The 11,927-nt window shown below is 37.3% G+C and overlaps 1 protein-coding gene and 1 long non-coding RNA gene across 2 annotated transcripts; both read right to left on the bottom strand.

The window, feature by feature from the left end:
* Positions 1 to 866: 866 nt before the first annotated feature.
* LOC141710629 (uncharacterized) lies at positions 867 to 3,089 on the bottom strand. Its single transcript, XR_012570987.1, has 3 exons — positions 2,793 to 3,089; positions 2,352 to 2,709; positions 867 to 2,082 (listed from the first exon to the last, which is right to left on the bottom strand). It is a non-coding gene; the product is annotated as an uncharacterized LOC141710629 (long non-coding RNA).
* Positions 3,090 to 11,226: 8,137 nt separating this feature from the next.
* On the bottom strand, positions 11,227 to 11,628 carry LOC141713985 (uncharacterized). The gene has a single exon (XM_074517536.1). It carries the CDS (start codon positions 11,626 to 11,628, stop codon positions 11,227 to 11,229), a length of 402 nt encoding a protein of 133 aa, XP_074373637.1.
* Positions 11,629 to 11,927: the final 299 nt, after the last annotated feature.

Raw genomic sequence — 11,927 nt, 5'->3', positions numbered from 1 at the left:
TAGGGGGTCGACTGTGAAGTAGGGGGAACAGTAGCAGCAACCTACAAATGCATTGAGTATCAAACATTATATACATCTCTAAAACTAAAGAGTTAGACTACTTGATTAACATACTCGAATATGAATAAGACAGACAATAGTAAGAAAAAGGAAAGTTCTAAAACTAAAGAGTAGTACCTCAGACTGAACAACATCAGACTGAACAGCAGGGGGAGTGGATAGGGGGGTCGACTGTGAATCAGGGGGAGCTGTAGCAGCAACCTATAAATGCATTGAGTATCAAACATTATACACATATCTAAAACTAAAGAGTTAGACTACTCGAATATTATACTCGAATATGAATAAGACACATAATAGTACGAAAAAGGAAAGTTCTAAAACTAAAGAGTATTACCTCAGACTGAACAACATCAGACTGAACAACAGGGGGAGCGGATATGGGGGTCGTTTGTGAATCAGGGGGAGCAGTAGCAGCAACCTACAAATATATTGAGTATCAAACATTATATACATATCTAAAACTAAAGAGTTAGACTACTCGAATAACATACTTGAATATGAATAAGTACCTCAATCTGGATAGGATGAGAGACATGTACAGGGATAACCGCAGCGTCAGGGACTACAGTCTCATCCTGTATTAGATGTCAATAACTCGATCAAACTACATATAATTCGGTGTAGTAGACTACTCGAATAAGTACCTGATGAGGACGTTTACTGGCTGCCTGTGTAGGTGAATCATGAGAATCAGAAGCAAAGTCCTGCAATAACACGATAAGATAACGACCATACACACATTCACATTCAATATAGTAGACTGAATTTTGGAATGACATAAATGAAACGCACCTCACGTGTACGTTTCTCAGGTGAAGGAGGAGCACTTGGATCAATATGCATATCATGTGCACGTGAGGGTCTATCAAAACTAGGTCTACTGAATAAAGGACCCCTCCACTCAGTGTTGACTCGATCATAACGAATCACAAACTCAGGAATGCACTCATAGAAACCAGTCTGGGGGATCATGGTTGTGAATAGCATGCAATGTCCTCATCGCACAGTTAAGCTGCATAAATCATTAACAACTATTAGTTATCTACCTAAACACCCTATAAAAATGAAATAATGAAACAAATTAATACAGGTTTCAAAAATTAAACTAAATTGTAAAATATACTGCATCAACCATGTCCTGCTGAGAATACCAGTCACGCGGCACTATCTTGCGGGGATCCCCACCCATAAAACGAGCAATCATCAGCTTACTATGGGTCGCATACCAGTACATATACTGGTAAATGCTCACGTACTTCCCATCTCTAACTAGCTCTATCTGGCCATCAACAAAAGCATACCACTCATCCCGGTATAGTTTCAGAGTAGTCATATGCTGGTCCCTCTGCCAACGAGATAACCTGTCCCTCCGCAGAGTAGACATGTCAATAGGATCATCTGGAATATGCTGCAGCATACCGAACTATCTCAAGACTTTGTCCGGTATGACATACTCGACAATTTCGAAACAAATAAGTGGAATACGGCCGAGACTCATATACGAAGCATCCATCAGATTGACATCATACTGCTCCTCAGAATAGTCCACCGCATCAAAGAATAACCGATAAGGCTCCCATGTCAGCCAACTCATCTCAAATCGGTTAAAATCCCCACGGTACTGACCTATAAGCAAAATAATAAGGAAACATATGAAACTGGATATGTGTAAATCTAAAGCATGCAAATGTTTGGTCGAAGGCGAGTTAAAATCGTAAACATGCAAAAAAGAACAATATATGTATGGTGGTGAATGTTCTCCCTCCGATCAGGGTTCGGCTCAGCCCATGCCAAAGCCCTCGTCCAAACAAGCTCCACCCTGGGTGCAATCTTCGAAGCACCAGGTAACAACCTCTCGTGTGCCCATAGCATCAATAGCATCGTGCATCCATTAAGTGTTGTTGCACTCTTATGAGCAGCCTTGGTCAAACCTCTAAACAAATAGCTCAATACAGCAGCTCCCCATGCATACGATTTAATCCGAGCTAAATCCTGGATGAGCTGTAAGTACATGCGACACTGGAATTATAGAGTAAGTTAGAATACAGGACATGATAAGGGCATGATATGCAAAAACAATACGACATTAATGTCAAATTAGAACTAAGATGCTATAAACTACAATTTAAGAACTAAAATACGACAATTACAAGAATTATAGTGTCAAATTGGAAATAAATGAGAATACAAGGCTTGATATGCAAAATCAAGCAAAAAGGACAAGTGAAGGACTAAGATTCTATAATCTACAATTTAAAAACTGAAATGCAACAAATACAAGCAAATACCTTGGATGCACGGTATATCGACTCGACGAAGGAAACAATATGCCCTCAATGATGTAGAAAAGATAAGCTCGTGTGTAAACCACATGATCCTGTTCTAGCCCCCCCCCCCTCTGGTAGCTCCGCATATCTTTCCCTTAATTTTTAATGCTTAACCCCGTCCTTGTACATATCTCTACGCCACACATCATCCAATCTTGCATCCTGCCATGCCCTCATCCAATATGCCTTCGGAGCGTCAAGCTCCCTATGAGTAACTGGACGACCCTTAACAGGGAGGCCCATAATCATGTATACATCCTCGACGGTGATGGTCAACTCACCAAATGGAAAGTGAAAGGTGTTAGTCTATCACCTCCACCTGTAATTGCATTCATATACAAACATCACAAACATTGCCAATGACGATTCAAATAAATGAGAAAACTGATTACAAATTACTACCTTTCCAATAAGGCCGTTATCAAACGAATATCGTTCTGAGAAACTGATCGATTGTTCGTGAAAGCCAAGAAACCTCATAGCCTCAGTAACTCACGCTGGGGATCAGAAAGTATCCACTGGTGATGATTAGCTGTGTACTGCCGTACATTCAGCTTATCCCGCACACCTCCCGCCCATATGGAAGTACTAATATGATCATCCTGCATCGTCAAGAGTGATCTAACAATAGGCCAATCACATTATAATCAACAAAATCATCATAATTTCGATCAAATCATCATAATTTCGAATTAAACCCTAATTTCGAATTAAACCCTAATTAATTCGAATTAAACCCTAATTTTGAATTATTATTTTAATTAATTAATTCGAATTAAATTATCACATAATATACCCCTAATTTAAACCCTAATCATATTATAATCAACGTAATCATCACAATTTCGATCAAATTTCACAAAAATTCAAATTTTCGAACTAAATCAAACAAGAAACGAACAAAATCACAATGTAATTCGAATTAAACCCTAATTTCAAATTATTGTTTTAATTAATTAATTTGAATTGAATCATCACATAATCTACCCCTAATTTAAACCCTAATCATATTATAATCAACGTAATCATCACAATTTTGATCAAATTTCACAGAAATTCAAATTTTTGAACAAAATTAAACGAGAAACGAACAAAATCACAATATAATCAATGTGTGTGTATGTCGTATGGTTCATATTATTTAATTGTGGAAGATGGAATCGTGTGTGTGTGTGTAAATGTGTGTGTGTGTCGATATAAGTGTGTATAAATGTGTGTATAAAGGTATTGGAGCAACTCCTGAGAGATTGAATCAACTGAAATCTGTACAAATGGTTTACCATACCTACTTGAAAGAATACATCTTGTTGTATTTCATGACAGATGGTAGGGTTTATCATATAAGGCAAAATGCCATTCCATTGAAGTATTTTGAAGAATTGGATCATGTACTATTCTTACTTCAAGTGGATGACAGATTGACAGGAAGTGCTGCAAACTATTTGAAGGATCAGATTCAGAGACAGAAAAGGCTTTATTCTGTTAAGTCTGACAGTACATATGTTCCAAAGTACAGAGATCACAAGGGTGATATAGTTGAAATGAAGCCCAACACTGCTAAAATTATAACTACCTTTTTGGGTTACAGGGCTGTGGAATTCAATCTTGAGTCTGATAAAGCTTATTTGATCAGACTAGATCAGGATATAAGAAAAGCAAAGATTAATGATCTCAGGGCTGCAATTTTTCAAATTGGTGAAGATAATGCAGAGCTTAAAGATGCTAAAAGGAGGATGATTGATGAACTTAGATATGCTGAGAGATGTTTGTTGAAGAACTATCTCTGAACAACTCCTGACATCAGAGAGATCAGAAGATGAAGCCAAGTCAAGATCTACAACTGATTAAATTCTGATATTTGTACAGACTGAAGCTGTTATCAGAAGTTAAATGCTGGTAAAGCTTTAAGGACTGTAAGTTGTAGTTATCTAGTCTAATTCTCATGCATTTGTACTTAATGTTTTTAACATCATCAAATATCTGTTAAACTTGTATATTATGCTAATTTACAAGTTGGGGGAGATTGTTAGATATATTTGATAATGTCATGGCTAATATGATTTATGTTTAGTTTTCAGATCTTACTTAAACAGGATAAATCAGTACTTACTGGAAGTCAGGACTTAAGGATATCAGTACTTATATTATCAGGAGATAATCATCAGAAGATGGATATCAGAACTTAAGTGCTGAAGGACGTTCAGATAAGGACAGTAGCTGATTAAAGGAAAGAAGATCGAGATAAACATAAGAAGAGATATGCATGAAGAAGGAATTCTATAAAGAATAGAATACTTGGAAGAAAAGATATTTGATTGATATATTTTAGGAAGCGGAATTATATTCCTTATCAATTAGCGATTATCTTGTAACTGTGTAGTATATAAACACAGACATAGGGTTTACACTATAAGTGTTATCATATTCGAGAAGATTATTTGTAGTAACCCTAGCAGCTCTCGTGATATTTGTTCATCACTGAGAGGTAACAGTTCTATACTGTAACAGAGTTTATTGTTTCAATAAAATTTGTTTTTGTTACTTGAGATATTAAAGTTCGATTTGATTGTACTTTACACTGTATTCACCCCCTCTACAGTGTGTGTGACCTAACATATATAAAATGTAACTCCCATAATTGGATTGTTGGATTGTTGGGATAGTAGTTAAATTTGGTCCGTTAGATATAATTCACGCGAATCGCTGACGTGTCTCTAAATACAATTAGGAGTGTCAATTTATTATTATTACTAATTTAAAGTCCGTGCGATGCAAAGACTGCATATATTTTTTAATATTACATAATTTTAAAAACAAATACTTGAATTCAATTTTTAATTTTGTTCATTTCAAAATTTTAAATGATATAATTTCATGATAATTATATAAGTAAACGTATATGTTCATAACTTTTTAGAACATTCAAACTTATTTAAAGTGATAATATTGGTGTGGGGAAATATTATTATAATGAAATTATTATTTTATTGAGGGTAAAAATATAATGTCTCTATTATGTTGTAACCTTAAAAAAAATATTATTTTAGCTTGGTAATACTTAATTGATTAACTATAACTCTATAAAAGATATTTGAAAAATGCAATATTACTGATTGAACGATATAGTACCAGCCGACCGACTACCAAATTTTTAATATTTTGTCTATTATAATATATAATATAGATTATTATTATTATTAACTTTAATAGGATATAAATATTATTTAATATTTTCCTTACAAAGATTATAATATTCTAAAATTTAAAAATTACTCTAAAATATATAGATCTTGACATCTGTAAGGTTGGATCATTCACAAACATTTTTTAAAAAATCGAAACATCAGTATAGACTAAATACTAGTAAGAAGTACTGGTCAAGATATATATATTTTTAGTGATATGACATAAAAATTTTAAAAAAATAAATATATTTGGTTTGTTTTTTTAACAGTCAACTAGTAGTTTGACCAGTACTTCTAAGTAGTGTTTAATCCCACATTAATGTTTTGATTTTTTTTAAAAAAATTAATCAATGATCCAACCGTACGGATGTCAAGATTTATATATTTTAGTGATCAAAAAAATTTACAAAAAAATAAATATATTATGTTTGCTTTTTTAACTGTCAACTAGTAGTTTGACGAGTAGTTCTAACTAGTGTTATGTCCCATTTGATGTTGCAATTTTTTAAAAATATTAATAAATAATCCAACAGTACGAATGTCAAGATCTATATATTTTACTGATATGAAAAAAATTAGAAAAAAAATAAATATATTTGGTTTGTTTTTTTAACAGTCAACCAGTAGTTTGACTAGTAGTTCTAACTAGTGTTAGGTCCCATTTGATGTTGCAATTTTTTAAAAATATTAATGAATGATCCAACAGTACGAATGTCAAGATCTATATATTTTAGTGATATGAAAAAAATTAGAAAAAAAAATATATTTGGTTTGTTTTTTTAAGAGTAAACTAGTAGTTTGACTAGTACTTCTACTAGTGTTTGGTCCCATATTGATGTTGCTATTTTTTAAAAATATTAATGAATGATCCAACCATACGAATGTCAAGATCTATATATTTTAGTGATATGACAAAAAAATTAGAAAAAAATAAATATATTTAGTTTGCTTTTGTAATAGTCAACCAGTTTGACGAGTACTTCTAACTAGTGTTTGGTCCCTTATTGATGTTGCGATTTTCTAAAAATATTAATGAATGATCCAACCGTTAAGGTTGGATCATTCATAAATATTTTTGAAAAAACCGAAACATTAATATGGGACTAAACACCATTAAGGAGTACTAGTCAAACTACTAGTTGACTGTTAAAATAGCAAACCAAAAACATTTATTTTTTTCTAAAACATTTATCATATCACTAAAATATATAGATCTTGACATCCTTAAGGTTGGATGATTCATAAATATTTTTGAAAAAATTGAAACATTAATATGGGACTAAACACCATTATTTAGCAAAAAAAAGAAATACTAGTCAAAATACTAGTTGACTGATAAAATAGCAAAGCAAAATATTTATTTTTTTCTAAACTTTTTAACATATCACTAAAATATATAGATCTTGACATCCTTACCGTTGGATCATTCATAAATTGTTTTGAAAAAATTAAAACATTAATATGGGACTAAACACTATTAAGAAATACGGGTCAAACTACTAGTTGACTATTAAAATAGCAAACTAAATAAATTTATATTTTTCTAAAAAATTTATCATATTACTAATATATATAGATCTTCAAATCCTTACGGTTGGATCATTCATAAATTATTTTGAAAAAATTAAAACAATAATATGGGACTAAACACTATTAAGAAGTACTGGTCAAACTACTAGTCGATTGTTAAAATAGCAAACCAAATAAATTTATTTTTTTCTAAATTTTTTATCATATCACTAATATATATAGATCTTCACATCCTTACAGTAAGATCATTCATAAATTATTTTGAAAAAATCATAACTTCAATATGAGATTAAACAATATTAAGAAGTACTGGTCGAACTACTTTAGTGTTAGGATCTCACCCCCTAAATTCAATTTGTAAAAATAGTTAAAATTTAAATATTCAAATTACTTACATTTTTCCGTAAACTTTTTTTTTTGACAATTTTCATATCCGTATGGTTGGATTATAATTTAAAACAAATACAAAATTGATTGAAACTCAAACTATAATTATTAATTGAACCATAATATGTAAGTCCAGGGGCTTTTTCCTGGGCTTTGTGTGTCTTTTGGAGTTGTGTTTTTGGGGCTTTTGGTTTATAGGATGTTTTCTGGGTAGTTAACAGGAGTTTTCTTGGGTTTTGTTTATTTTAGGGGTGCCCTATGGGTTTAAAGATGGCATGTGAGGTATTCTCTTGCCAAGAACTCTCTTCGGGGGGTCCTTGGCTGTAGAACATCCTTCGGGAGCCGACCCAGGGTGTAGATGTTCGGTCTGGAGTTTGAAGATGGCAGACGAAGGGGTTTTTGGGGGAAGAATTTCCTTCCGGAAACTTGTCTGTTAGAACATCCTTCGTCCTTTTTATTTTTCTTTTTGGTTTAATCCGAGTACATGGACTAATGTCTCTCTGTTTCCGAATTCAGGGACATGGACCGAGCGAACCATCCGGCAGAGACTTGGGACCCAAGGTCAAACAGTTTGGCCGGGATATCTTCTATCCGTCCAGAGAGGACGGGGCGAGATCTCTTCGATTCCGCAGCGAACTACCCGACGGCGAACAACCGATCGGAATTGTCGAAGGAGTGGGTAGGTTAGATGTACTCTGACTTCTTCGTTCCCCGGGGCTTCTTCTGGATTTATGCTGCCAAGGAGAACGAACGGATTTATGACACTCCATAAGTGCCGAAAGGATACGTCGACTGTGCCGTTGGAGTTTCGGAGGCGGAGTTCAAATGCGGCTTTAGAGTGCCAACGCTGAAGATTATGAAGCACCTCTTCAGCCAGATGGGGATTGCCATAGGATAGATGGACCCCAACGAGTTCATCCATATCAATTGCTTCCAGAATAGGTGTCTTCACGCCGGAATTACTCCCAGCACTCGGCTATTCTGGTATCACTATGATTTCCGGTAGAATCCAAAAAGCCCGGGTTTCTACACCATCGCTCGTCGGGCTGGCCGAGCGGATTGGACAACCATCAACTCCAGCAACAAGACCACCCGTACTCACTGGTGCTTCGTGAGTGGGCCGAAACTTGCCGCGATGTCTGTCTGGCATGATGTGAACGATTCATTGCTACTCTTGCCGAATTTGATGGAAGAGGAAAAGGACAATTATACGGCTCTGGTCGATGTTAACATGAGCAAGCTTGGTCCCGAAGAATTTAGGGACAGAGACTGGCTCTTGAGTTTGTGGTGTGGGGGTAACAAACTTTTCCTTCGTCTGTTTCCTTTCTCTTGTATCATTTTTATTATTTGCATAGTTGCTTTCTTTTGTTCGTACGTCATGCCCCTCATTTTGTCTTCCTTATTTACATGCTTCTACATATACTGAGACTGACTTGTATTTTTTCTTCTATTTCAGTGTCTTCTAGGGAGGCCCTGATTGAGAGAAAGAAGACCACGGCAGCCGAGAAGAGAGCCGCGGAGGCGGCGGTGAAGGAAAAGGCTTCTGGGCAGAAAGCTACGCTAAATCCCTCTGAGGAGACGGAGGAGAGACCCCAGGTTGTGAGGATTTCTCCGCTACGCCAAGTCTCACTTGCTCTGGAAGGCGGCGAGGGGGACGAGCTGGAGTTCGTGGGAGAAGGGGTCCCTCCTAAGAGGATATGAAGCCGCGATGGGATCGTTCAGACGTACCTCCCTGGTTGGGGTGTTCTGACATCCGACCACACTGTCTACCTGGCTAGGCAGTCAACAAAGGAGGTGGCCTAAGACTTATGCCACGGCCTTCAGCTTTCCGCCGACCTTCTGGCCTTTTCCTCGGCTTCTCCAATCGAGGCCTGTACAGAGCTTTTGTCCTTTTTATCCCTGGTACGTAGTTAATTTGCATTCATTCGTCTTTATCCTTTTGTACACTTCTTATCTTCTTTCGTTTGACATTTTTACCTTGTGTATTTTTTGGCAGGCTGCTCCTTGGGCTGTGGCCGTGGATGATAAAGTTAGGGACATGGAGACTCGGATGGCCGAGATGAAAGAGCTGGAGAGGAGGGCAACGACGGTCGAGAAGGAGCTCGGGAGGGTGAAGACCCAGAACGAGATGCTGCATGGTCAGGCCACAGTCCTAAAGGGCGACAAGACCAGGCTGGAGGAGGCCCTCTAAAGGGAGAATGGGAGGATTTCCCACCAAAATGTCCAGCTGAAGAAGTCCCGCAAGGAGCTTCGGAAGACGAAGAAACATCTGGATCTGACGGAGGACCGCTGCTTCCAGTTCGACGCTGATTATGTCTTGGAGAAGGCTCACGGTCTTAACTGGGATTATAAGCAGTTGCTCGACGATAGCCTGGAGGATCCTATCGGTCGACCAGCAGTCGAAGCCCCTCCCATCTCCTCCGGAGAAGACGAAGAGCTCTCGGATGAAGACCTTTAGGCCTAAGCTTCCATCCCCGAGGAGCTTGACATGACTGAAGATGATCTTGTTATGAAGTCTGTTGTTGGTGTTTTCATGGTCATACCCAACTCTTGCAGCTGCTTCATTCGTTCATCTTTTCTACTTGTAAATTTGCTTCTTATAATTGATACTCCTGCCTTCGAGCTTTTTTAATTTAACCAGCTGTCTTGATTTTATATTTTAATGCATCTTCCATCTTTTGTCAGCATTATTTTTAGTATATTTCTGGATTTTATTGCATCTTCAGCTTTATTTTTTGCCTTAGCAATTTTAACTTGGTCATCACATATTCGGCTTTATTTTCTGCCTTAGCAATTTTCAGAATTTTCAGAATTTTTACTCATGGCCTCGCCACTTCTTATTCCTTTTTCGACCTCAAGTGTCAAAGGCCGAGGCCCGAGTCCGAAGGGAACCTTGGGTCGTTGACACTATGTAGGGCTTCTGTTGGGCGAATGAACAAGGATGGTAGTCGTCTTCGGATTGTCCCTTGACATGCATGACTTCGTTCCTTCGGTCAACATTAGTAGTAAAAAGTAGCTTATATTAGGCCAAGGAGAGGATGGGCTGGTCTTCTTCGGGATCGCCCCTAGACCTTACCTTCATTACTCTTTTAGATTTAAGGAATATATGAGAAGATGGGCTGGTCTTCTTCAGGATCGCCCCTAGACCTGACCTTCATCGCTCTTTTAGATGTAAGGAATATATGCATCATTTGAGGACGAAGGATCATGTCTTCTTTCAGATCGCCCTTAGACAGGGCTTCCTTCGGTCTTCTTTAATATCATTATGAATTGTAAGGGAAGGACGAAGGAGAAGGTCTTATTTCAGGATTGCCCCCAAAGATTCTTCATTTGTCCTTGCCACGTGTTCATTGCAAATTGAATAATAAATACAGAGTGAATGATGTTTGATTTTTATGGAATTGCCCATAGATTTTTATCCATTCATCCTTTTTTCATAAGCAAACCAAACATGTTGGCCGGAGGGTTTATCTTCTTCGGGATCGCCCCTAGATAATACTACTTCGGCCACTCAGTTTGTATTTTAAAAAAAGAAATACCTGACATAGAAATGCATTTTCATTTATCATTAAACTTGTATACTTTTTACATAAAATTCAAAGAGAAGTACAAATTGACTTAAGAGGAAATTTCTTACTGATAGAACTTTCGAAGGTGACTGGCGTGCCAGGTGTTTCTGATTGCTTCGCTTGTTAGTGTTTCAAGTTTATACATTCCTGGACGAACGACCTCAATCACCTTGTATGCCCTTCCCAATTCGGCTGAAGCTTCACTTGTTTTGTCGGCATGGAAGCAGCCAGCTCTCTGAGGACTAGGTCTCCTACTCCGAAAGACCTCTTCTTAATGCTGGAGTTGTAGTGTTGGGTCGTCTGTAGCAAATATTTCATGTTTATTTGGTGGGCAGCCTCTCTTTCTTCTTCCAATAAGTCCACGTTCGCCCTCAGCCCAAAGCTGTTAGTTTCTACATTGTAGACCTCAGTTCGGTATGATTCCAACCCTATTTTGACTGGAACTAGGGCTTCGGTCCCATAGACCATCCTGAAAGGAGTTTCCCCTGTTGAGGACCTAGGGATCGTTCGGTAAGCCCACAAGATCCAAGGGAGTTCTTCCGACCACCTGCCTTTAGCTGCGCCCATTCCCTTACGGGTGGGCGACTGAGCTGAATCTTTGTTCGATCCTGAAGTGGTGCAGAAACCTTCGGAACTTGTTTCCAATAAACTGAGTCCCGTTATCAGAGATGCAAATCTTCAAAATTCCAAATTGGAGGATAATCTGCTCTAGGAAGAACTTCTTTATTGCTTCTTCGGTTATAGCTAACAATGGTCGGGCTTCGACCCACTTGGTCATGTAGTCGATGGCAATTATGCAGTATTTTGCTTGTTTTGTGCTAGTTGGGAGAATGCCAACTATGTCAACGGCCCACATGGCGAATGGA

Source organism: Apium graveolens, chromosome 3 (genome assembly GCF_009905375.1).
Source record: "Apium graveolens cultivar Ventura chromosome 3, ASM990537v1, whole genome shotgun sequence".
In the NCBI taxonomy this organism is placed as follows: domain Eukaryota; kingdom Viridiplantae; phylum Streptophyta; class Magnoliopsida; order Apiales; family Apiaceae; genus Apium; species Apium graveolens.
Note: the sequence above shows the minus strand (reverse complement) of the source record. Positions and strands in the feature narration are given on the sequence as shown.

What these genes read in the sequence shown, in the direction of transcription:
- LOC141713985 (XM_074517536.1), bottom strand. Translation starts at nt 11,628, where the DNA reads ATGGGCGCAGCTAAAGGCAGGTGGTCGGAAGAACTCCCTTGGATCTTG.